The sequence below is a fragment of the Fomitiporia mediterranea genome, assembly GCF_000271605.1.
Source record: "Fomitiporia mediterranea MF3/22 unplaced genomic scaffold FOMMEscaffold_3, whole genome shotgun sequence".
NCBI classification, from domain to species: Eukaryota; Fungi; Basidiomycota; class Agaricomycetes; order Hymenochaetales; family Hymenochaetaceae; genus Fomitiporia; species Fomitiporia mediterranea.
The window spans coordinates 935,563-960,555 of NW_006760388.1; the positions used below are offsets into that span (position 1 = coordinate 935,563).

The window sequence follows — 24,993 nt, forward strand, 5'->3', positions numbered from 1 at the left end:
ACGTCTTGATTTGCACATACAAACGGTACATTACTATGGAGCAAGTCGGTAGTACTTTGCGGCGGCGAGACTTGCCACGTGACAAATGCATGTAGTGCCATGTACAAAGTGAATCTGGCATACAAGTATACAATCGGAAAGCGCTTCGCTCCATTACAAGAAACGAATCTGACATCCTTGGAAATGGCTTCAGGGAAGAATGAGGATAAACCTGAATATGTAACGAACGACTGGCAAATTGAATGGCTAACAGCTACGCCACAGAATCTTGGCTCGCTCCAGAGCGTCACAGATGAGGAAGGAATCAGACGGGTTGAAGAGGGTGAGGTTCCTTCCGCGCTATTCTAGACGATGTTGCGAGAACAGCTGTCGGATCCTGTACGCTGAACAAATGTTACTTTTGTGTAGCGGTGAATCGTTGCTTCCGCGATGGCTTCAAGTCTGAGGAATACAAGTTCTGGTATTTTTATAGTGAAGGGAACACATTCATAAAAGTTATTGGTACGTCTGTAGATCAGCTAGAATCGGACGCGGGATCTGAGAGGCGTACCATGCTCTTCAGTATCAAACAGAAAGCCCAATTATGACATGATATTGACTGGAGAGTTGCCAGCTTTGGGTATGGTCATGTTCAGGGCGGAAGACACCGACTTCGGTAACATCTGGAAAGACTTGGCATGTCAGATCGAGGAAAAAGCAAAACAAATTGCATTGACGTCCGCTGGGTAGTTTTTGTTAATCAAATATTTTTTGGTGTTGCTTCATGGCCGACGGTTAAGCCGACAGGGGGCGAATTTGCTCCATGATAAACATCATCGTACGGAACAAATAACTCGGGATAATTAATTAAAAGTATGACTATTATTGTCAAAACTGCAGTGAAACTCAAAGATGATTCAAGCAAGAAATAACAGAGTAACTCACTGCATAGTATCAAGACCCCTTGCACGCGCCCAACTGCAGTGGCATGTGCTCGTGTCGAAATTTGCGCCTACTCCTTATCCTGAGACACTGGATTCACCTTCTTCGGATAAAGCAAGGGTAATTAGACAGTCAAAGATGCGGTTTAGTAGCTAGGCCGTGTGTCCGACGAGTTACCAGCACCAGCCACCGCGTCCAATGCTGCGAGGTGATCAACAAGATCGTCCATGACACTCCGAGGATGAACATAGTCAACTCCCGACACAGCACTTCCATTGTCTTTTACAGAATCATCTTCGTTCCTCCGTGTGTCCGATGTATTCGTCGAGCTTAACCCTGAGATCTTTGTAGGAACTAATGGCCCACTCTGGGGTTCAAATCCAGGAGCTATACGTCGGAGTGCCTCTCGCCGCCGCCTCTCCTTGTTTTCCTCGCGCCGTTTAAGGTATGCTTCATGTCTCGCGGAGTGTGCAGCGATTGTCGCCGCACGAGACGATTCGAGCGTCAAGACGTGAGGCTCTAGTGTAAATGGATAGGCAAACTACATGACGTCAGAATGCCATGGAAAGCTGTATAACGGAAATGGTACGCACGTAGACATTGATATCGTCAGGGAGAGGGTGCATATCTGGAGGAACTTCTATCTTTTATCCGATCAACCGATAACATCTTCGACAGCATAGGCTTGCTGTGAACTTACAGGATGAGGAATACGCAAACTTGGTGATTTGATGAATGGTACATGTGCGGCAGGAGCGTACTGGGCTATTCGATGTTATAAACATGTTCATATAAGTCTCGTGTGTCAACAGAGCATACCTTGTTCGTGCATATTTGGAGATTGTGCAAGAATGTAGCACGGATTGACGGAGATAATTCAGAGTCAGGATTCAGAAGACAGCATTGGCCATTGACATTTATCTTCGCAGCACCACGTGACGTACAATTCAATTTACACAATTTTACAGGCGTTTTACTCTGACTCTGTATCATAGAATCAAAAGTTACGAATACTTTTGATGGAGTCTTCGAGATTAATCGTTGCGACGCACGCATAACGCGTCGATAGTCAATCATCCTCATCTTCTAGTTTATCCTTTTACATCTACAAAATCTGTCAGAACGTATTGTCAATTCGGCAGCATACAGGTAAAGAAGAGCTTCAAAACGCTCAGTGGTTCAAATGCAATTATTTTCCGTCTACTTATTTTCCCTGTTACAAGCAGGAAATGAGCATGTTATCGCCTTAGATATTGATCTGCAAGCCACCCAAACCCGGTTGCATGGGGAACGGCAACAAGGATGATTGAGGCATTATATCATGAGCTCGTCGAGGCCGGATCTCTCTGAAAAATATGCTTGCAACACTTCGCCAGACTGGCAGAAGAACATAAAAAATCATGACTGGAGTGGACATGCGCATAGCATGGCAGAAACCGTGGTGTCAAAGTAAGTCAAGGCGGTCAATGCAAAGATCAAATAAACTCCGGGATTCACTCAAGTGGATGTATATCTGTCGTGCATTGCTATTATGTAGCCACAATACACTCTCGAGCAAACAGCCATTGCGATCCAGTGCATTACCAGTACCAGATCGCCGTGTGACGACCCGCCATCATTATCGGTTGTGAGACTTGCGGGCGTAGATTGACCGTGATCAAAATGACTGAGCGCTGCACAGGCCCTGAAGTTTGAATCCGTCCACAGCAATTGTACGCGATAGAGCATGCCATTTACATGCACAAACCGCTCTTAGACCGTCTGCAGGTCGAAAATTGACAAGTATCCTGAGTCATTTCCAGCGGAAAAGGGCGACGAATAAGGGTAAAGAAGATATTCAAGCGGCGAAGTACCCTGTGTTATTATGATCCTGATCCGTGCTGTCATTGCCATGCAACGATTCGAACAATGCGTGCCTTCACTACAGATGTAATCAGAGGATCATAGACAGAGATTATCAGCCGAATGCAAGCACCAGTACTCTCGGCGTTATTATGCTGAAGTACAAGTCCGATGAGAGTTTGAAGTCACGGATTATCATCTACTGAGGAAAAACATCGTCGCATTTAGATGATATGAAGCGGATATGACATACAAAAGCAACAACTTTTTCTAACCCTCCCTACGACATGCAATCAAGTCCTAAACTTTCTTTATCTCAACAGAAAAAGTATGCCCAGCTCCGGTAAGGAGAACAATCCCAAAATCTGACGATCAACGAGATGCGCTCCAGCTGAGTGGGTAGGTCAACGAGTGCCCTTTCATCTTGGGCAAGCGGTAGACTCCTGCGAGAAAAGCGGGTAGAAAATTGCTCGCAAGGGGACAATAAAGCGAGCCCGGAATGAGTTGAAGAAAAAAAAGTTGAACAGCTGGCGACGTGACATTTTGTGGGCTGCCTTATTTGGAAGCAGCGATCGGACCCGACTGTGATAATTGAGAACCTCCTTAAAGCTTGACTTCGTCTTCATCACTCAGACTTGTTCAAAACTCAAAGCCTGTCCTTATTCCTCATTCACGCTGTACTGTACCTTGCATGTAAGTTTGTTATTCGCACATAATCCCTGACTTTAGATAGCTCCGCGATGCTCCTCTGGTCATCCACAAGATAACTGCGAGGTCAGGAACGTCAAGTGATTGTTCGGACCATGGGTAGAAATGCATGTCGAACACTCGTAGGCGATTGCCAATCTCGCAATTGTGAACAGAGACTTGCAAGAAACGTGCTGGCGTCTTTTATCCGAAGCAATAATTAATACCTATGCATCATCTTCAGTATCATGGAATGCTGCCCTGAACACTGCAGGCAAGCAGGAGCGGTAGGTCCGATCCTTTTTCATGTTTCACCCAATCCTCACGCCTCTGCGCATTGCTGATATTTCCCCGAAAGGAGAACTACCCTACACGCTCTCCGTCCTGGATTTATTGTCTCCTGTTGTGGCGGAAGAGCTCCTGGCATTTTCGCTGCTATTCTCGCTTTCTTAAACTCCCGTGTGCCTGTGCCGATATCGGTATCTTTTCTGAAGCTTTGAAGATGTGAAAACTTTTTACCAGCCGTTGGATCATTATCTGCTCAAGACAATTGTCTACAGTTGATTACCTAATCGCCAGGCACCATGTATTATTCTGCGCTTGCTTGGAGACGTGAACGAGGTGCGAAGGTGAGCCGAGTCATTATGCCCTATGATGTTTTCACCAATATCTTGGACCTCTTCAAGAGTTTCAGCATGCACAGCGTCAAGACAATGGGCGGTTACTCATTGGATCATGTTGGCACGACATGGCGATTACTAAGTTCGCACAGGTCGGAGAAGGATATTAATATCCCTACCCCCAAGGTATTCCCGCCGAAGCACGGCAATCAACCAGTCTAATTGTTGTCTGGCCTGTGGGCTTGAGAAGCGACAATAGTACCCAAGTTGCCCTCTGCAGTGCATGAACAGTATGAGCTACTCCCGCGGGCCCGCCGTCACATCGACCATCCCGTCCTTTTTGTCTGTTTGCAAGAACATGCGGGTCGTCAACCTAAAACCACATTCTCTTCTCATGGTTCCAAGCTGATCTTCCTGCACGAACCTGGTCTTTTGTCTCTTTCGTTGCTCATGATTCCGTCGTGAGGGTATAAGAGTTGACGACTTTCAGTCTCTGATGTCTCCCCAGAAAGTGTCTTCATAGCTCAGTGACCTCTGCGTCTCGTCTATCTTCTAATCCGTACCGGCGATACATTATCTACTCAAACGCAGACATGGATTCTTTTACGGGCTTCATCTTCTCGAGTCCAAGCGCCGAGGCACCCTCAAACCCACCAGTGGATGAGGAACGTGCATCTTCCAGCAATACGTTCTGCGTCATTGCATGAACGCACTGTATGTCATTTCCAGGTTTCACTGACACTGACTCTTGGAGCATTAATTCATATTCTCTTCATCCCAGATTATACACATCGTGCACGCTTCATCTACGATTTTCTCTTAAAACACAATATACGAATTTGGCAATGTTGCACATGCCTTGCAGCGGAGCCAACCCCACACTCTACCCGATTCTTGGATTATCCCACCGTCCCGCATCATCATGATTTATGGTCGATAAAATTATTCTGTCACGGCATTTCATCCTCCTCCGCACGTCAACAAGTTTCCCTGTATCGTCTCTTCGCATGCTCTCGCCTGGTCTCGGACCTGCGTTCTGGACAAAGCCTTCGTACCGTTGTTACATCGCTCGATCGGTGGTGGTTTCATGTTCCCGTCTTTACCTGTTTATATTCGTTCCTGCCTGTCTGAGTGTCTCAACTCCTATTTCGCGCGCCACATTGCTATTAGGTCCGATTGTTTTATTATTGCTCTCCACCACACGGTTTGATGTGAACTGTTATTCTTATTTCGTTGGATTGTTTGGGGATTTGGAAATACACAGATTTGTATGTCTCGCATATGTAGGGCGCTGATTTGCGGCATGCATTTGACGAAAGAATCATATTTTACCCAACGGTTCTTCGCTTCGCAATTAAGCTATGCAGTTGCAGTTGCGTTTGTTAAGGGTCGCTAAATCTCGATCATTGCCCCTCAGCAGACGGCCGCAAGCCGAGACCCACTCCTATATCTTACGTCATTCTGTCCGACATCCGTTCCCGTTCCTCAATCTCACCGCTCCAGACGCGCTCAACGTGAAAGCTCTCTCCTATCCAGACGACACGCCTAGCCCGACCTTGACGTTCCATCTTTCTTGCTCGCTCGGATAGAATCCGTATTTAATCCATTCAGTATACGTACCTTTTGGCTTGAAATTCCACAGTGTCGCAGGCACGCACCTTGAACGAAGCGTAACCCGTGCTGCAGGAAGGCGAGCCCACGGACCATCGATTCATTTTGAAATATTAGTGGGACCAGTGACCAGTGACCCATCGGCGGGAACGGACTTCGGGAGCTGGAAGCCACTGGGAGCTTCGTCGATCGGACTAGACCGGCTTGTGTCCTCGCCGAGGAGCTTAGGAGTTATACACTCATATTATTACTCCCAGACACCCCCTTACCAGCAGTCAAGCCCATTCTGAGCGCTGTCCTCACCAGCCTTCCTTCCTGCCAGGCCTTGTCTGTAATTCCTTGTCTCAATTATTTAACCGTCCACCAACAGACGGCGCAGCTTCTCTCCACCGATCAGCGCACCGATTGTCACGGGGACGCGCATCATGAGCACTAGCTTCTCCCAGCCGGAAATGAGCAGCTTCGATCTGCAATTTGCTCACGCTACCTCACGAGCACCATCCATCGTGTCGCTCCGCCTTCCACATTCCACTGCGCCAGCAACCGCAGCGTCCTCCATGCTCACTGTCTGTCCCGCAGAGGATGAAAAGGATTTGGAGGCTATGTCGCCAGGTCCATCTGCAGAGGGCGATGACACTGCAGACATCCGGGATGACAGCGCACCGTCCGCTGTAGTGCCGCAGGTCGCTCTCACGTTTCTACTCGTCACGGGGAACAGACGCACGATGTCCTTCGATCCGGAGACCACTATAGGGCGGGTGAAGGAATTGGTCTGGAATGCTTGGCCCAGCGGTACGTGCCATGATTCATTTGCTGCAACGTAGTGATGGACATGATTTGTTTTCAATGCCTATACAGACTGGCAAGATGAAAAGCCGCCGGCACCCAATTTCCTCCGGATATTGTACCTGGGAAAGATCCTTCAAAACGAGGACACGCTGACCAGTGAGTTTCCCTTCGTTGGACTCCTTTCCGTGTGCAGGTTTGGGGCATTCTGTTCTGTGGAGTGTGAAGTTGCGGCATTTTTTTTCTGCCATGATGTAATAATCTAAAGAGACCTGGCATGGTTATCATTGCGATTCCGAAAGCTGTGCAAGTGCGGGGGAGGATCAGCAGAAAGGCTGTCCTTCTCAATGCTACTTTATAACGTGGCCAAGAGAATGTATTGACCAATCGCGCTTATGATCGGCGGTTTGCGTTCCGCATTGTTAGCAAATACGCATCGCGCGATATGACACTGTTTTGTCGTGTTGCTTCTAACACGTTCCCGTCATGTACACTTGTTATCACGATGACTGATCCTTTTCTTGTTCGTAGGTCTCTCACTTCCTACACTGCCGCCGGCAACTGTCTCTATCCCGACTTCTCCACAAATGCAACTCTCTCCTGCGACCATTGTTCATCTCTCCATCCGGCCATATGCTCCTCCGACAGAAGATGAAGCCTTGCTAAAGAAGAATCTCCGTGCCGCTCGACGTGCACTTTCACGATCTGCCAGTACCGCGCAACCACCACCACAATCAGGTACTATAAACACTACGGAAGATGGGGCTACAGTAGGCGGATGCTGCGGGTGCATCATCTGCTGATCTCTTTGTCTTCGGAGAAAATGTGTCTGTGGTCTGGAATTGGAGAGGTTTTGTCGTCGTGTTCTCACTTTTTGGTCACGTGTATTTACGATGCGCTCTGCGTTACTCTGCTTTCGGTGTGTTGTGCACTTTGTCTTTTATGTTTCTGGGATCCAGTCTTCTGACGTTTTTCTTGGTTTATGGAGCAGAACTCATGTATGTACTACACTAGGCGGATCCCATGCACAATGTGCATGCTAATATCTGATTCCGATTCTTCATGCAGAAATGCCCTCCCTTTATATCCTGCATCAGTTTACCGTCATTCCTGCTCCATCGGTTTCCCCTGTGTCCTATGCTACGAAACTTTACGAACACATACTCCCTTCACTCTCTTCACTCGCGCAATTGATCCTCTGCATCGCTCTGTTTCCTTTGTTTTCAGTTCATTTAGCCCATATTTCGATTTCTCTCTCTTTCTCTTTTCAACTAAGAGATACCCGAGGATGTACAGACACGTTCATCACTTCACAGAATAAACGGAAGGTAGGAAAAAGGACACTCTGGAATTACGGTTGTAATAAAATTATTGAATGGTAATATTTACCTTCTCCTTCGGGATGAGGCAAATCGGAATCATTAATGGATATTGACATTGTTCATTATGATATGTCTAAGCCTAAGTGCGAATATGAAGCACATGGATATCATGACTAGATTGGGTTTGTCTAGTAGCTGCAAGGCTAAGTATATTGAAGCAGACAATAAGAGAAATAGAAACTCAAATGGTTAGATTGTTATGAAAGTTACTATAACGTTGGCGAGGGATTAGCTGGAACAAAGGTTCGCAACCTGTCAATGTTCATTGTTGCTTTCTTGGACTCTATATTGTAGCAAATATAAATAATAATAATAATAACAAAATACATTCAGCTCGGCTATTTCAGTCATGAATTACCCAACATCGTCATAAGCATCAGGACTAGCACATCAGGACTTACAGTAATCTGACTGATGCGATAGGCTATATCTATTAAGTACAGCAGTAATAAAACAACGTTGTAAATTATTAGAATAAAGTTTAGACGATTTTGGCCTGAACAGCACTCCGCACAGAGGTTAACTGAATGCCCAGATTGGTTAGTCGATATGATTCAGAAAGCGTATCAGTTCGAGAAGAAACTGCACACCAGCAATCATTAATGAACGTGAGTTACCTGACTACTGGATATAGATCATGTCAACATCCTGCTTGTTCTGTTGGATGTATGGAAACGAAGCTTAATTTGTGGGTGACAAAAGGACCGTATCGTAAATGTGTTGGCACCGGGTACTTGATTGGGCAAACGGCTGAGTATGAGTGCAAATCTAAAGTCTAGAATCGTGGCCCAGTATTTGGATCATACCACATCGATGCAAAATAACACAGTGAGTGGTTGAAGAAAGACACGCATGCATGTTAAACTAATCATATGGGCACTCTTCTGACGAAGGAGTGCCTGTTTCATCCGGCAGTTTGCTTGTGCATTTGCTCAGATGTTGTCAATGATTGCTGTATGTTGATGACGCTGAAAAGCTTAACACTGAAGACTTGTGATGGGTGGGCGAAACGGAATAGCCGGAGAAGCCGCTGGTTGCCAGTCAGCGCTGTTATTTGCACTGTATCAGAATGAGAAGTCAGGACGGAGAATAAATTTAGAGCTCATTTTTAAAGATTCTATCGGCTCAGGCATGAACACTGTACGTCAAGGCTTGCCGCATTTTCGAGTTCTCTTTCTATGGAATATGTCAGTGAGCGTATTGGAGGGAGCATATGTTGGAAGACAGCGTCTGTGAAAATCCGAACAATACGCGAGGAGAGATTACGACAAGCGGATGGCCGAAGAAAGAAGGATCCATGGGTGAATGAAACAGATCGGCGGCTGCCTGATATGGACAAGCCGACGTCGAATTTTTTTCTCGTGTCGCGTACACAAGGGCCGATGACCGTGTCGCTAAACCTTGCTGGTGTCGAGTACTCGAGCCACAAGGGTTTGGCTGGCTTTGTCTCCGGCAACCCCGACGTTTTCTCTGACGGCCATTCACCTGCGCCCGGCCAGCTTGCAGGGTTGCGAAGGAAAGAACGACGTGGCCTGGGCGGACTGCTTGTGTCTGTTGGCCTGGGCAGCTGGTCATCCTACTCTGTACTACTGACAGCACGCCTGACTCCACACTGGGGCACTTTATTGCTCGATGCGTCGCACTAGTGCATGCTCTCCTACATCACGCCTCCCTATCATCCTGTCTCTATTCTCTATCACCGACATCATTCTTCAGGCCCGCCCTTCCTGTTCCTCTTTTCCTTGTTCGGCTCGCCTTGCTCTCGCTCACTGACCTCCTTTGCCATCACCACCATCGCCGTGCTTATCCACCGTCCTTACCCTCTGCCTGTGCTGGCCAAGGCTCTCCAGTCATTACATCGTCTTCACTGCTAATCCGGCCTCGTTCTCTCAGGCCAGCTGCCATACAATTGCTCTTCCGGTACCCGAACTACACGTGCCCTTCCTCGTTCGCTTTGATATCTAGCAATATATCTTCCAAACGTTCGAACACGCCGATTTCCGATTTCCATTCCGTCTGCTGAGATCATTTCATACGTGCCGTTATCCCCTACTTCACCTAATTACCCTGCACGTAGAGCGCTCCCGCGCTCGTCCACCTACAACCGTCTTCCACTAGGTTGTTCATGATCATTCCCCTACCCTCAATTCTCGCAGTTTCAGCAAATGCATACACGGTTTTGCAAGAGACTCAGTCATCTATCGGCTTGTATGGGACCTCGCGTAGTTTGCAGGCTGCAGGAGGATTTTCTCTGTGAGTGCTTTTTCTTATTTTTGCTTCATTCCAAGAGGTGGAGCAGCGAATGCGGCGTTTTCTCAGCTGGGAAACAGCCCCACTTGAAGTCCTGATGTGAGATCGTCAGCGATGCCGCTTCTATCTGTTGTTTCATCTTACTCCCTTGTATAAGATCTAAATGCACGTACTGACGCCATGTTCATTTAATCAGCTATAGCTGCCGCCTATCATCAATCACTTCTGTCCCTACAGCCACTGATACCCTCCCTGTTACAATACCCGCATTTTCAACGACCTTTAACGAACCTATAGTAACGGAAGTGCCCTCCCCGCATTCAATTGCCGTACCTGTCACTAATGAATCTCTTGCGAGTGGGATTTCGTTAGCGGCGTTGTTCCCAGTCGCGTCCTGCCCTAGCCCCTGTATATCGCGTCGACAATTCAACGAGGCTCCTTCAGAGACCTTTTCAACGGAAACGACGGGACCTACTCGCACTATTACTGTCACTACCTCTGTTACCGTTCCTTCCTCACCTTCCTCTCCAACATCTCCAACATCTTCCGAGACGTCTGTATTATCGACTCCGTCACCGGATCCTTCGGGACCCGATACACAGACCTCGTTTTCGCTCACTTCCATTTCTGTACCCACGCTAAGCTCATCGGATGCTGGTGCCGACTCGACACAGGAATCGGGGACATTTTCAACGAGTAGCGACTCGTTGAGCCTTCCGATAGGTTTACCGAGCGGTTTTCCCACAAGCTGGTCGGGCTCCTTTCCTGCTGGAACATTGACTTCCATTACTTCCACGCTGATTCCTATCCCTACGCTGACCCCGCCTTCAAATACAAGTACTTCTTCGACGATCTCGACGAACTCAACTTCCTCCTCTACAACCACATCTAATTCAACTTCAATTCCTAGAAGCTCCTCGACTTCATCTACGTCCTTGTCCTCAACCTCGCTGCAATCTACGACTGATATGTCCAGCTCAAATGCCTCGTCAGTAATTTTCTTTATCGTCCTTCTGAAGCCCTTCCTACTTCCCTCCTCACGGAGCTTTTCAACTCCATTTTCATTTTTTTTCTGAACCATGTATCCGGAAGGAGATGTCACTGAAGTGGCATTGTCCAAGTCTGGAAGATCTTCGTTCCTTTTTACGGTAGATCTTCCGTCTTCAGGAAATTTTAATCTTCGTCTTTATCAAACGGCAACGGGGGCATTATCTTGATTTACCTCACCGAAAGAGGTGATCCGACTTCGTCGTTTGCGACGGGATCAGCATTTGCATCCACTGCAACCGAGTCGTCTAGAAGCGCTACCGCGAACTGTTTATTTCTCCAATTCGATGCTTATTTTATAAATGCATTTTGAATTAATCCACTGTCCTGTCTCCATTTAAGTCTTTCGCGGTATCTACTAACACCGTCTTCAGAACAATCACTACCCAGGCAGAGACATCGAGTATTTCCGTCATCGGCGTCACCACGGTATCGCGATCGAGCCGTCATGCTAGTATGACTGTAATTACTCCGTCTGCCACGATCACCAGTAATGGGGAGACAAGTTCGTCCCTGGAGACGATTACCACGACTATTATCACATTGCGGTCTGGTTCTCCTACGACAGTTACCTCTGTGCTCGTTGGACCGAGTGGAAGTCTAAATAATGGCACATCGGGGAAACGAAGGTAAGAGCGGCGAAGCTAATCATGAGGGTAAACAATTTGAACTTAAGATACCTGTACAGACTTCTCCCGAGCGGAGCAATTGCAGCCATCGCGATCCTTTCGTCCTTGGCCGTTATTGCCGCAGCACTCTGGCTTTTCTTCGCATATCGCCGGCGCCAGCGACGTGACTTGCACCACAGCATACATTATTCAGTCAATGGCAGAGGGGCGACTGGTCGCTCTAGTATGGGCGGGTCCTCGGGGATGCGCTCGCTTACGGCCAGTGTTGGACTGGGAGCAGGTGCTGCATACGGATATGGCACGCGAGGCAGGAGTAATAGCTCTGTATTTCCGATGAGAACGTCACCGCTTGAGGGAGAGGATGCAGACTTAGATGCTCCACATAGTGCAAGTGCACATTCAGGTGCCAGCCATGGTCCAAACAGTCTCGAAGGTGGACTAATGAGAGAAACGAGCGTCCGACTTGGAATCCCGATAATACCTGGTTGGACAACGGAGGCTTCGCGTAATAGTGTTTCTGACGCTCCGGTGGAAAGGATGAGAGGTGGAGATGCCAGCACAGAGGTCACAGGAATTACTCCTATACCTGAATGGCGGAATAGTAGAGAACGTCTACATAGTCTTCTCGAGGCATCTGGTCTTGGATCCGCATCATCGACCTTCGGTGCACCAAGACAACAGCGACCATCGCTTTCAATTAGCCCAGGTACCTTCACTAGTCCTGCTCGTACATTATTCCCTGTTGGGCCAGCCTCTCCTACGCAGAGAGAACACTCCAGCAGCTCGAATTCACGCACGGACGGAACGCGGCCATTCGCACGGAATCTATCGCTCGATGGTATGGATAATACTCCAGGCCTGCTAACAGAGGATCGACGTGCAGCCATCATGCGCAATAGTTCTGCTACTGCATATCAACGCAGAAGCTTGCCGCCGAGTGCATGGCTGGTGATGGATAGCGACAAGTCAAAGGAGAAAGAGGCACATCCGTCCTCTCCCTCGCCTGTAAATGACCCTGCTACGGGAACGTTTGGTCGAATGCGCTCAAACTCTTCCATGGAGTTCTCGTCCAGTGGACATGGACATGGATATGGTAATCCCGCAATTACATCGTCTCAGGGTCACGGCAGTGCCACGGCCTCCGGAGAAAATGAAGCTGGAACAAGTACGGGTTCAGGCAGTAGTGCAAGCCACCAAGGCAGCATTGCGAGCCGTGTACGAACGAAGAGAAGGAGCAATAGCGCGGACGGAGGATTCTTTGCGCGTGCGGCATCACTCACACCAACGAGCTTGCGCACACGGTTTCGACGAGCGTCAGCATCTAGTGCGATGCTATTAGATGGAGGTTTGGAGCGAAGAGCTCGTCCACCCTCTCCTGTTTCACGCCTAGTGACTAGCAGACCACTCACTCCAGCTCCAGCTGTTGGCACTATTCTCCAACCTTCGTCTCCCGACACTGCCCGGCCACCGTCTCGTGTACAATCAATGATCGTCCGCTTACAGCCGCCTGGTACGCTCACAATGCCACCCGCAGCACCGTCAGCGATGATGCGTGCGTCAGGACCTGGTACAGGTCTGCCTGCGATTCTTGCGACACCGTCTCCTCTACCGACACCTGATGGCGCGCTAACTGGACTGCTCGATCCACGACTTGCGGCCCGATTGAGAGAAATTCGTCGCGACCAGTTAAGTTCAAGCACGGTTGGCCTACGTGATCACGAGGATTATTCGAGACCGATTCGTGCAGTGAGTAACATTCTCAGTCGCGTTGCGAAGGAGTTGACTGACGGATTTGATTTTTAATTTACTAATTAGCTGGTACATAATCGTGATAGCGCATCAAGCGCCAGTTCAGACTACTCACAACCATCGGGATTAGAGACGTCGGATGAACGCACGCCCACTCAGGCTGAAATGCGGATATAGATATTTTTACTAAATCTTTCTTTTCGCTTGGATACACGACCCTTTATGCGGCATGACGGAAGGACATTTATTAACCCTAAGTACACACACAGCATGCATTTAGAACTCGCATTATTTAGTCCTCATATACAAATTGATCTTTGTCAGAGTACTTGACCCTTAACCAGCTAGTTTTCCTTCGTTGTATATACCCTTTCGTTCTTTGTGCCCGGTGTGCACGCACTGGTGTTTTCGGCGTATTTTTCTAACAACTGCCTCTTCATTTATATATAATCTTTCCTGTCATGTACTATCCCAGAAGTAGGTCTTCTGTCTGAGACTAATACGTTATTCACTAGTTCCGTGCTTTCTGCAACTCGCCTATAATCAAAACGAGATATATAAAAAATGCTAGAATGATACATAGTAAATAAAGAACAAATCTACAGGCATTTTTCATTTATTAGTTTTCATGAAAATTTATGGTATGAAGATTTATATAGTAAGTCGCTTCAAAAGCATTGAACAATTTATTTATGCATAGTTAAAGCATCTATTTTAGACTTTTAGAGCAAGTTCAATATGTTATAGTTGTCTGATTTAGAAACTAATTATTTTAAATCTTTATACTACTTATATTAGTATTGTACTCTAAACATTATGATTACTAACTAAAATAAAATAAACACTGAGAATAACAAAATATACTAACAGTAAAATAAACCTTGTAGTTATAACTTGTTGCTAATTATTCTCTCCATACATATCTAATTTTTCAAATAGTATATATGTATACTTTGTTTTATAATACTATATATAATAGTGTACTTTGTTAATCTATTTTTACTTATAGTAAACTAATTCTTTTATGGTAATTAGAATTGCTTGTAACTCAAAGCAAATATGAGTATAAAAAGTAAGTAATAGCAAATAAAGTAATCTAATTGTATATACTACTACTAATAATATACAGAATGCAGTTATACATACAAACTTTGTATAGTTATTGCTAAGTATAATTTCTATTTCTATTATTTTATACTATATAATAGATATATACCCAAATACTGAAATCCTATAATGTATTTTTTTATTCAGCAAGAAAGTCTTATTTTGCAGTCTAAGACTCAAATTCTATTTACATACTTTTTGCACCTAAGTAACTTAGAGAAAATGCAATCTGTTACTTTGCATTGTATCTAGGTATAAAGTAGCTAGAACTCTTGCTAATATTCTCAATCTAATTGCTTCTGACCTGTAAAGAGAAATATCAGAGATGAAGGCCAATTTTGAGGAACAACTGAAAATTGATCCAATGGCATTTTATAAAGCATTAGGTTTCAATGACACAAAGGTGACACAAGATGAAATCAAAGATGCACAGAAAAAACTGGTTTGTAGTCCTACTAAATTTCACTGCAAGATATTTACTATGTAGCTATGACTCTTGCAGGCCAGAAAGTGGCACCCAGATAAAAATCCAGATAATAAGGAAGCTGCTGAAATGTTCAAAGATGTATATTTAGTCCTACACTTCAAGAACAGTATATGCATACTGATTTAATTGTAGGTCCAAACGGCATGGGAGGCTTTAGAAGATGAACACAAGCGCTTTCAAGTGGATGATGCAATCCGTCGGATGAGGCTAGGAGTGCACAGAGCAGGTTGATACTTTACTGTACCTGATTTCTGTAGTATCACATCCTTACAATATGTATTCCTGCAGCGCCTTCGTTTAGAGCAACTAATACCAATTATTGTGAGTAATGTCTGTACTAATTGTTGTTGTCTGTTCTAATCCAATTAACCTCTGTAACAATTAAAAATGCCTGTGACATTTATGTGAATAATATGGCAGCGCAGCACTCTACTATGCCACGAACTCAGGAGCAGGGGTACAAGTACAGTCCACCAGATCCTGCTGATACATAGTAAGTACTCGGATATACTGCACAACATGTAGTGTCTCGTCGTTGAGAAACAAACGAACTAGTCATAGGAATCCAAGACCGGCCGAATACGGCTGTGAGTGGCTATTCCCATCTCTTTCATAACTTGCAGCATGGATTGATTAACCAACAAAACATCAGATGATAAGGCACGCCCGTCTCACACAAAAGGTCAGTTCTGATAAAATCCTTTATCTCCGTACCTGAATCACTTAACTACAAATTTCAGGTACTAGAAGACGTACGAATGGTAAATATCATTCAAGCTCATCTAACCCAGATGATCCACCCAGACAAGATGGTGCGAGGTCCTATGGCTACAGTCGGTACTCTTCTCTCCCTCTTAGACACACTCTCAGTTATCTTCTTACACATCCCAGACCCTAATGATAGTAATGAATGCAGTGCACCGAGGCCATCTTGGGGTGGTGAGTCCTTGATTACTGTCTCATGCTATTCCTTGTCTTACTTGTTTATGTTATAATGTACATCAGATGCCAAGCGTCATATTAGAGAAGAAAAGAAACGTGAGTAAATCCTGATAGCCTCATGGATTGTAAATGCAAACTACAGCTAATCATTCTGTGAATGATAGATCCCGATGGCTACAGATTTGTAAGGTCTTCAACACACCCTGAACAACCTTCCGAAAAGATACAGGGTGTGAAAAGATCAAGTACATTTGACAGTTATAACAAAATAATACCACCGCCTCATGCTAGAAAACCCAATCCAGAGAAAGATCCGCACCTCTATTACGAGGTTCAGGACAAGGCTCACTGGAGATACGTCTCAAGTGAAATGGGAAAACAATACTCCATTGGCCTTTTTGTTAGTTCCGGAGTAGCCACAGACTATATTCAAGGACTACCTTATTCTACACCATTCAATGACCAACATGTACTTATGGGCAAGTATGAGGATGAAAGACCGAAAAAATACGAAGGTGATGGAGGAGACATGCTTTATATAACTTCTAGAGTTGATGGCACTATCTTTCCTTTCCTACCAGCAACAAGGCACGACACAATAGTTGTTGTAAGAAGTTTCCTCTTTGCTGCGCCTGCAGCTTTGACGCTCTATGCTCACTCAATTACAGCACTTTGACCCAGAATTCTACGATCTCGCCTTGTTCCATTACGACGACCCAAGGACGGTAGCTATGAGAAAACACAAACTAGTTCCCCCTGTATCTGATATCAGGGATGACCAGTACATTTACCGCTTGGGAAGGAGGATTCGTGACTGATGAACAGACTTCCATTTGTAGTCGATTACGGTAGCTACAGTAAACCTCTTGAAGATGTAATGGAATAGAGTAATTAATTATTCATAAAGCTAAGTACTACTGCGTTGATACTGCCTATTGGAATACGGAACCAATCTGGAGGGTCTTATCATTTATGTGTTACGGAACAGACCAGGTTGTATAAAATAGTTGGCCATATTAAACTTGCTAGACCACAAGTGGAAATACGCTTCTTTTGTGATTTGGATAAAGTATGCAGAATGAATCAAGGAAAGTAGACGAATGCCAACAAATATTGAAATAATCTCACTTTCGACCAACACCACGATTTGTCACTTGATGTATTAGATAATTGTGTCTTCTCCTGCCTTCGCACTGTGCATTTCACTCGTAACACTTTCGAGCCATGCCTGGCACTCTACTGACCAACAGCAAACGGGGAGAAGACTCAAGGCAGTCCAAATCAAAGCCTGATCTGCAATGGACTTTCTCACTTTTCGGAGGCTGCGAGTCAGACTCGTCCGATTCCAGTGACCTCGAGGATGAAGAGCCGAGGGCCACCAATTCCAATTCCAATATTAAGAGTGACGCATCTTACAGCAACGAAGGAGAAACGGCAAACATTGGACTCACGATTGAGACGGAAGATGTACGTTTGATACGCGAGCTGGACATCGCATCCCGCGCAGAGAAGGATACCGCACAGTTTAGGGCGAACCCTTGGAGTATTGCGCGCGTGAATGCTGCATCTCGGAAGAACGCACCTAGTCCCTCAGGCTTGGGATCAAACTTGGCTTCCGGCCATAATGACTGCAACCATGCCGAGAATGGTACCTTCGTGCGGGTTGTGAAGCCTGTTGACGGCGGAGACTGGTCACGAGCACGCTCTGCCATACGCACAAGTGGGAGTAAGGAAGATACACCGAAGACGATCGAGAACTATTTCACTGCAGGCAAAATCAGCCAGGGCAATCAGCAGCTCAAAGCCACAAAAGTTTCTGTCGATAGCAAGCGCATTCAGTCAAGTCCCCATACGACTAGAAAGATCTCACATCAGCCAGTCAACGCTGCTATTCTGCAAAAGCCCGATGCGTCTAGGTCTCCAAGCACTTCTCGAGCCGCTTGGCCGATCGTTCATGCTGGAGGTCACTCTTCACCACAAACTCAAGCTACCCTAACCACGGGACAGGAACACGTCTCTCCTACGCTTGTGGATGCTAACATTCATCGGGCTACTCAGTCTTCTCAAGAAAGCCCACTTGCACTCGCTCCAGCTAACAGCACGAGGTTTAACTCCTCCTATGCCGCTGACTCATTTGACTATGGAATTCTTGATCACTCGCATATACATACGGAAGGAACTAAAGGATTTACGCATGATATTCCCTCTGCTGATCTAACGGCTACTGAGCTGGTGTATTCGGACTGTCCTGACGCTGAATATGAGCTTTATGCTCCTGAAGAAGCAAATCCAATATATGCTGACAAGTTCCTCGCTGATGATGACACTCGGACGGGTTTACCATCGCCAGGTACTGTTTGCAGCCTGCTTTTCCGTATAACATCTGACTGGCTCGTTAATACGTCAGCCGAACGCATATATTCAACAAAATCCTTTTTACGTCCTGTTTCTTCTTTGACTCGCCCGCTCCAAAGGCCATTCTCTTCACCACCACGCCCTGGCTCCAATACATCCAGAGCAAGACCTACTATCACTGATACTTTCTCAAGCACAATACCAACTCATATGAAACAAGAAATGGCGGATGCGCCCTTGAACGTCAACGATAAATACCAGTCGTCCCAGTGTCGAGGGCAACTTATGCAACCTAGCACTCATCGTTCGTACTCCTCTCCGATTCGACAACAAATCCGAAGCGTGCATTCGTCTGGACGTGTGGCGCTCGGTCTTGAGCCACCCAAGCCTCAACCTAGTGACTGGACCATTGATTCTCATCGTTTAAAGCGTTCTACAAGACCTGATGCTTCCCTCGGTGATGCCCAGCTATTGCCTCAACGTGATGAGTTGATAACTAGGCATGGAGATGACGCCCCCGGGCGGAATCACATACCGAACCACCACCATTTTGTCAAAGCAGAAAGCGCTGATCTGGAATTCGATGACCTCGTGGAGCCTGGTGAATGTAAACCCGCGCCAGGGCATTCTTCTCCATCTACGTACCAACATCACTCCTCTCGCTCACCGCCTTCCCGACATGCTCACTCAATTCATCCTACTGACGCCAATCGTCCTCGTCCAAAAGAGGTTACTTCAACGCATAAAGCTGACGTATATTCTACATTCGCAAACCAAGATGAAGAAGATACTTGGACAACGCTGCCACAACGCAAGAAAGCTCGGACTCATCAAGTACCCTCCTCCTCCACCAGGGAAGTCGAAAAGGCAAAATCCATGAAGCAATCCGGACGGTTCAAACTTCCTATTGCGTTACCTTCATTAGCTGCAAAGACTGTGACGAACGAACCGACGTCGATGGGGAGGAAGAGGGTTATAACGTACCTTCCCCCGCCGAGAAATGCGCAGGCACAGACGAGTGGTACGATGAACGCGCAGAGTGATAAAACAACGGCGCCTACCACTAGAGGGAACGATCCGAAGGCGCGGGTAGGAACGCCGAAGGTGAACAAACCCGCCTCGCAATGGTCTATCAAGCGATTGGGCTTTTCGAAAGGCATACCCGCTGCACCTTCTAGCGATCTGAAGTTGAATCTGCTTCATGGGCAGATCAACACCAAGGCGGAGCAGCCGGATGACGAATCATACTTGCTGAAGGATGGACAGGCTCAGTATTCAGAATTAAAGAGCTCTCCAGACGACGGAACTGGGATGTTATCGAGCGACACTTCAGCGAGCTACAAAACACCCGACGAAGGCGATAGCAGCGACATGGATTTCGATGTCACCTTTGCTTTCGAAGTTGAAGCCATCCAGCGTTCGTATCCTAAAGCTCGCCAGGCAATGCTAGAGGTTTGTTCGCATCTTCGTAACATCACCAACTTCAATCTTTCCCTTCTTTCCTTTTGCCTCACTTTGCAGTCATGATCGAATAAGGCTCACGCATTGTGATGTTTAGTAGCGCAAAGCAGCTTCTTTAGCTGTCTGGGACGAACTAGGTCTTCCAAGCTGTGGGAAGCATTTCGTGGACGCTGTGCACTCCCTCGGCGAAACTGACGAGTATAGTTCTACTCCCCGAGCCAGAGGAAGTATTCTCACCGAGGCGGTGATGAAGAATAAATACGAAATCCCTATTGTCGTCTGGAATGGTATTCCCGAAGAACAACGCTTTGGCGTCGTTTGATCTTGATCTTGGTGAAGCTAACCAAACCAGTATAGAATGTAAAATTGAGCAAGCATAGAAGCAAAGTGTCATTATGATAGAAAGAAGGAAACCATAATTAACGAATGTCATTCATTAAAAGAGCGGCACGGTTTGCATACAGGATAAGTCCGTATGCAACCAAAGAAGACGTACACAAAAAGTAAAGAGAAGAGAAAGACAATGTCCAAAGGCAATCTGCACGATTTTGTCGAGGGTCTGTCGATAGTCTCACAACAGGAAGGTAAGCAGAAAACCAAGAGGAGGTGAATAAGCATAAGGCTGTATGTAGAAGAACAGAAAAAAAGTCAACAAAGTCGATGGTCTGTTCGTCCAAAGATGAAAACCCAAAATAGGAAGAAAGTGAAGCGAAAATCGGGTCAAGAACAGCGTACAAACCGCTTCAAAGTAACTCCATCTCCATATTTTCCCTAACATCCCACCATTTCAAACCCATCCATCAACAAGAAAGGGGTCGGAGACAAACGCCAAACACGTGTAACCCAACGTGATTCTCCCGTACGGCTCTCACATCGCCAGCATGGCCATAGCACCCGCAGCCAACACACCAAATGCACCCGGCATGCTCATTTGAGCGACAGCTGCATTTGAACCAGAGGGAGCAGCGGCGGAGCCAGTTGCACTGCCAGATGAGGTGGAAGTATCGTCTGCTGAGGGCGTCGAGGAGGGGTCTGGGTAAGCGGAGCCTTGGGCTTTGACTTCGAATTCGTCACTTTCGGCGTACACCTGTGTGGATGAATGAAGTATGAGATACAATGATGCAAGGAAAGACAGAAGAAGGCATGTATAAGAGAGCGTTGGAAAACCCGAGAGATTACGGAATAGGCGAAGCGAGGAAAGGAATACGAACCTGTGTACTGTTAATGCTATTCGCGAATTGGAGCTTGTAGCCGGTCGAGACCTGCAAGTTTGCCTGTTGGGTCGTGAGCGTCCTGGAACAATCAAAGTTCTGCTGGACGGCGATGATGGCCTGGGGAGCGACGAGGATATTTGGGTTCGAGTTGGTCAGGCTGTCAGTGTCAATGGGATGCGCGTCAGTAAGTTAGCAACAAATAAAATGAGAATCCACAAAGATAGCGTGGGGATATGTGATCACGTAGTACGTACAGAATTGTAAAGTTCTGGACCTGGGACTCCTTACAGTTCCACGCGATGACATTCTGTGAGTTGGCAACTGCGTGGCAAACACGATTTCCCCATCGTCAGGAGAACAAGGAAAAATCGCGAAATGTCGTGAAATGACGCGTAAAGAGGTTAGTATACGTGAAAAGTAGAAGAGTAGACTGGGATGACGGATGAGGAAATACATACCCCACCAGAGGTTAGGACCACCAGGCGAGAGAATCTTAAGCTGGGCTGAGGCAGAGGCTGCGAGGGCAGCAAGGACGAACGCGGTACGAGCGAACATGGCAGGCGTCTTGAGGGCGAGAGACGGATGAACGGAAGTAAAAGGCGAGCAAGCGAGAGGACGGGACAAAGGAGAGGATAAGGGGACGGGACAGAAGGAGCAAGCACGTATGCCTCTGGGAAAGAGAAGCGAACTGTCAACTGAGTTTTTGTCGGCCATGCGCCCTCGGCTATTCTATCCCCGTCGTTTTGCCGAGCGTGATCTGACGTTTTTGGCAGTAGCAGCACGCCGTCATCTTACCCAGAAATAACACAGCACAAATGTCATAGATGCTTTTATGGTAACCGGCGTTCTATTCTTCTTTTACGCGTTCATAGCGCTGCTTGACACTGCGCTGCTCACTCTCCTTGTTGAAATTCTCGGAGGATGCCGAGATGACGCGAGATGACTTTCACGTGACTCGTTCTCTTCGCATCGCGCGCGTTTGCCAGTCGCGGTTCTGTCCGCATCTAAGTATCTAGCAGTCGCTTTCCCTCTGTCGTATTTTATTCGTCATACAGACGACGAGACATAAGTGACAGCAGCTATGATACAAACCTCGCTCATTCAAAATGCGCACAGTGATCTGGTCACTGACGCTTGCTACGACTTTTATGGACTGTATCTCGCAACATGTGGTCTTGATCAGAGGTTAGTGCTCCGCATATATTGTGCATCCAGATCACTCATTTAAACTCTTCTCTCGAAACGCAGGATAAAGTTATGGGCTCTAGACGAGTCTTCAGGACAGTGGAACCTTGAGGATGAATGGAAGGTGCGGCATACACCTCACCAGCATATCAGCAATAAAACATACCAGATCCTCTTCAGGCCCACGACGCAACAGTAACGAAAGTCTCATGGGCGCACCCAATATACGGTCCAGTCATTGCTTCCTGTTCCTTCGATGGTACTGTAAAGGTTTGGGAACAGGTACATGTTGACAGTGTGAGCGACGCGTCGGGTACGGGTGCATCAAGCGGAAACACGAAATGGGAGCAGCGAGCTGTGTTATTTGAGGCCAAGGGGAGCGTTCGGGCTATTGAGTTCTCTCCACACCATTTTGGATTAAAGCTTGTGAGTACTTTAGATTTTGTCATGAATTTAGTTGTCTGCAAAGAAAGTCTAACCGATGCGAATAGGCTGCAGTTTCCTCAGATAATCAATTACGAACCTACGAATGCGTCGAGCAGCCCGCACTCTCTTCATGGCAACTCGTCGATGAAGTCGACGTTCCTTCCCTTTCAGTCGGAAGCGCACACGGAGGTCCCTCGCTTGCACAAACGCTCGCACCAGGGACACCGACACCCTCCGCTAGTGGAGCTATAGCGCTCGATAGCGCAAGTGTTTCTAACTTACTTCAGACAGCTCAACAACAGCAGAGTGCTGCACATGGTGCAGGGAGACCTGGAGTTGGCTTGCGCGAGGCGGATGGTGGTTGGTGTTTGAGTTGGTGTAAGGATAAGTATTGGGGAGAGGTGCTTGCTGTTGGGTGCGGAGTTTCTGGAGTTGTTAAAGTAAGCCGAACCGTCATATAATACACCCTGTGTGTTTGGTTTGGTTTACAGTGTCACTGAACTGGAGATATGCAACAGATCATCCAATTCTCATCCCACCGACCACACGCCCTCCTCGCCCTCGAACCACCTCCACCCTCCACTTCAGCCCCTGCCGTCCCTCGAGGGAACACGTCCCGTTCAGGCGGTTATGCCGCAGCCGTGGGTGGCAGTAACGTAAGCAGCAATGACACTCCATATGCAGTAACAAGTGTAGCATGGGCACCAAGTTGCGGACGTTCGTTCCATTTAATCGCGACTGGATCGAGGGACGGGCGCGTGAGGATATGGAAAGTCCGGCCTCCTCCGCCTTCTGTTACTGCTAGCATGCATAGTAATGGGATGGTGATGGAGGAGGATATGGCTGTGGATAGTTTGGACGAGAAGTGGAGTGCGAGTTTGGTTGCGGAATTTGATGACCATAAATCGAGTGTAGGTCGCGTCGAATGGAACATTACCGGGTACGTTTCCTTATTGTCCCTCATCGCTCTTCATCTTCAACTATACTAACTTATATGAAACACAAAGGACCGTCTTATCCTCGTCAGGGAACGACGGACGCGTTCGTCTCTGGAAACAGACTGTCGGTGGCGTATGGAGACCCGCGGGGCACATTAGTGTTGAACAAGCTGAGGAGAGGCCTCAAGCGACTGATGTTGATATGGATGAGAATGGTGGGACGAGTTAAGAATTATCTTAGTGCTTTACTTTGTTTTCTCGAGTTTATACATTGCTTCGTGAGCGATATTCAGTCAGAGGAGTATGGCTATATCACCAACTGGTGACGTAATGTGATACCACCGGTCTTTATCCTTCCTTAAGCTGCACGACTTACTCAATGCCTCATGCAAAATTCCTAGCAGATGAACTCAAGCAGCCCTAGTTAATCGACACTTCCAGGCTCCTTCAAAGACAGCTATAAATTAATTATACTATGATCTAAGAAAATTTATAATCATCGTAAATGTATGTTAATTGCTCTATTATCCTCGATTGCAAACTAAAAACCAGGACTGTTCTCAATTTAGTATTACCTGGGTGGGACCTGTCGTCAAATTCAAGTTATAGCCAAATCAAATATGATATGCAATACACGTACGTAAATACTACCAAATATGTGTCAACAGTGTTTCTATTTGTTTGGTACCTCATGATTCCCATCTCATTCATCACCTCGTGTTGCTCATCTCACACAATAATATTACTGTATTTCACCCAGAAACACTCACTTTAAGGGTATTTGCAGTCTATAATTACTAAAACTCATTATTATTTCACAAAAAAAATACAATTAGAAAGGTCTTCATATTAGCTACAAAACATATGTTTTAATTTTTTGTAAAATTAAAAAATAAATATTTTATTGAATTTACGCGTGAAGGACTCAAAACTGAGCGTTCAACGTGATTCACCAGGAAACGCACACTCGTGGGAAACTAAACTTAGAGAAATTCGTGCGTGCATTCACTCAGTACACAGACTCGACTTCAATCCTATCCAGACCAATTTACTTTGGTCTGGGCAGAAATAAAGGTAAGTACAGTCTATTAGTCATATACACTCTATTAATTAATAGAATATATGGTCCTTTATACAGGAACAGGCTTGTTGTGATGACTTAGAGTCTCTTGCCTATGTTCTAATGTCTGCTTCTTACTCTCCTCTACCTCTCGTTTTCCTCCTCCTCTGCTTCCAGAATTCATTACACTTATTATAATTATTAAAGAATAATAAAGTAACTTACTTTTTAATAATCATTCCAACTTTTTCTTTAAAAGTTTATGAGTTAAAGGAATAGCTCTAGAAGAAAGAG

At 46.3% G+C, this 24,993-nt stretch overlaps 10 protein-coding genes across 10 annotated transcripts; 8 read left to right on the forward strand and 2 right to left on the reverse strand.

The window, feature by feature from the left end:
• Positions 1-183: 183 nt before the first annotated feature.
• On the forward strand, positions 184-729 carry FOMMEDRAFT_152713 (uncharacterized protein; the record flags this gene model as incomplete). The annotated part of the gene is made up of 3 exons (XM_007263493.1): positions 184-322; positions 409-501; positions 563-729. The coding sequence occupies 3 exons, from the start codon at positions 184-186 to the stop codon at positions 727-729; spliced, it is 399 nt and encodes a 132-aa protein (XP_007263555.1).
• A 337-nt stretch (positions 730-1,066) lies between these two features.
• FOMMEDRAFT_26340 (uncharacterized protein) lies at positions 1,067-1,753 on the reverse strand (the record flags this gene model as incomplete). Its single annotated transcript, XM_007263494.1, has 4 exons — positions 1,067-1,462; positions 1,515-1,565; positions 1,622-1,686; positions 1,741-1,753. 4 exons carry the CDS (start codon positions 1,751-1,753, stop codon positions 1,067-1,069), a joined length of 525 nt encoding a protein of 174 aa, XP_007263556.1.
• Positions 1,754-2,242: 489 nt separating this feature from the next.
• Positions 2,243-2,789, forward strand: FOMMEDRAFT_152715 (uncharacterized protein; the record flags this gene model as incomplete). Its single annotated transcript, XM_007263495.1, has 3 exons — positions 2,243-2,370; positions 2,459-2,548; positions 2,612-2,789. The coding sequence occupies 3 exons, from the start codon at positions 2,243-2,245 to the stop codon at positions 2,787-2,789; spliced, it is 396 nt and encodes a 131-aa protein (XP_007263557.1).
• Positions 2,790-3,414: 625 nt separating this feature from the next.
• Positions 3,415-7,706, forward strand: FOMMEDRAFT_17724 (uncharacterized protein). The gene is made up of 6 exons (XM_007263497.1): positions 3,415-3,737; positions 3,809-4,079; positions 4,137-4,784; positions 4,852-6,473; positions 6,540-6,626; positions 6,999-7,706. The coding sequence occupies exons 4-6, from the start codon at positions 6,107-6,109 to the stop codon at positions 7,268-7,270; spliced, it is 726 nt and encodes a 241-aa protein (XP_007263559.1). The 5' UTR covers positions 3,415-3,737; positions 3,809-4,079; positions 4,137-4,784; positions 4,852-6,106; the 3' UTR covers positions 7,271-7,706.
• On the forward strand, positions 4,664-4,777 carry FOMMEDRAFT_187186 (pheromone-like peptide; the record flags this gene model as incomplete). Its single annotated transcript, XM_007263496.1, has 1 exon — positions 4,664-4,777. One exon carries the CDS (start codon positions 4,664-4,666, stop codon positions 4,775-4,777), a length of 114 nt encoding a protein of 37 aa, XP_007263558.1.
• Positions 7,707-8,376: 670 nt separating the features above from the next.
• FOMMEDRAFT_144980 (uncharacterized protein) lies at positions 8,377-10,983 on the forward strand (the record flags this gene model as incomplete). The annotated part of the gene is made up of 6 exons (XM_007263498.1): positions 8,377-8,457; positions 8,530-8,603; positions 8,642-8,677; positions 8,839-8,989; positions 9,046-10,102; positions 10,296-10,983. Coding segments are annotated over exons 5-6 (816 nt in total), but the record flags the coding sequence as incomplete, so codon positions are not given.
• A 68-nt stretch (positions 10,984-11,051) lies between these two features.
• On the forward strand, positions 11,052-13,994 carry FOMMEDRAFT_144981 (uncharacterized protein). The gene is made up of 4 exons (XM_007263499.1): positions 11,052-11,087; positions 11,521-11,775; positions 11,835-13,521; positions 13,591-13,994. Exons 1-4 carry the CDS (start codon positions 11,068-11,070, stop codon positions 13,699-13,701), a joined length of 2,073 nt encoding a protein of 690 aa, XP_007263561.1. The 5' UTR covers positions 11,052-11,067; the 3' UTR covers positions 13,702-13,994.
• A 962-nt stretch (positions 13,995-14,956) lies between these two features.
• FOMMEDRAFT_26345 (DnaJ-domain-containing protein) lies at positions 14,957-16,878 on the forward strand (the record flags this gene model as incomplete). Its single annotated transcript, XM_007263500.1, has 12 exons — positions 14,957-15,073; positions 15,134-15,196; positions 15,251-15,344; positions 15,407-15,439; positions 15,539-15,611; positions 15,644-15,705; positions 15,771-15,800; positions 15,859-15,879; positions 16,010-16,057; positions 16,124-16,156; positions 16,225-16,460; positions 16,729-16,878. 12 exons carry the CDS (start codon positions 14,957-14,959, stop codon positions 16,876-16,878), a joined length of 960 nt encoding a protein of 319 aa, XP_007263562.1.
• A 2,773-nt stretch (positions 16,879-19,651) lies between these two features.
• Positions 19,652-21,730, reverse strand: FOMMEDRAFT_144982 (uncharacterized protein). The gene is made up of 5 exons (XM_007263501.1): positions 21,549-21,730; positions 21,345-21,411; positions 21,088-21,247; positions 19,974-20,963; positions 19,652-19,867 (listed from the first exon to the last, which is right to left on the reverse strand). Exons 1-4 carry the CDS (start codon positions 21,643-21,645, stop codon positions 20,745-20,747), a joined length of 543 nt encoding a protein of 180 aa, XP_007263563.1. The 5' UTR covers positions 21,646-21,730; the 3' UTR covers positions 19,652-19,867; positions 19,974-20,744.
• Positions 21,731-22,161: 431 nt separating this feature from the next.
• FOMMEDRAFT_165850 (WD40 repeat-like protein) lies at positions 22,162-23,924 on the forward strand. The gene is made up of 6 exons (XM_007263502.1): positions 22,162-22,275; positions 22,339-22,399; positions 22,456-22,701; positions 22,767-23,141; positions 23,220-23,641; positions 23,709-23,924. Exons 1-6 carry the CDS (start codon positions 22,172-22,174, stop codon positions 23,866-23,868), a joined length of 1,368 nt encoding a protein of 455 aa, XP_007263564.1. The 5' UTR covers positions 22,162-22,171; the 3' UTR covers positions 23,869-23,924.
• The last annotated feature ends 1,069 nt before the right edge of the window (positions 23,925-24,993 follow it).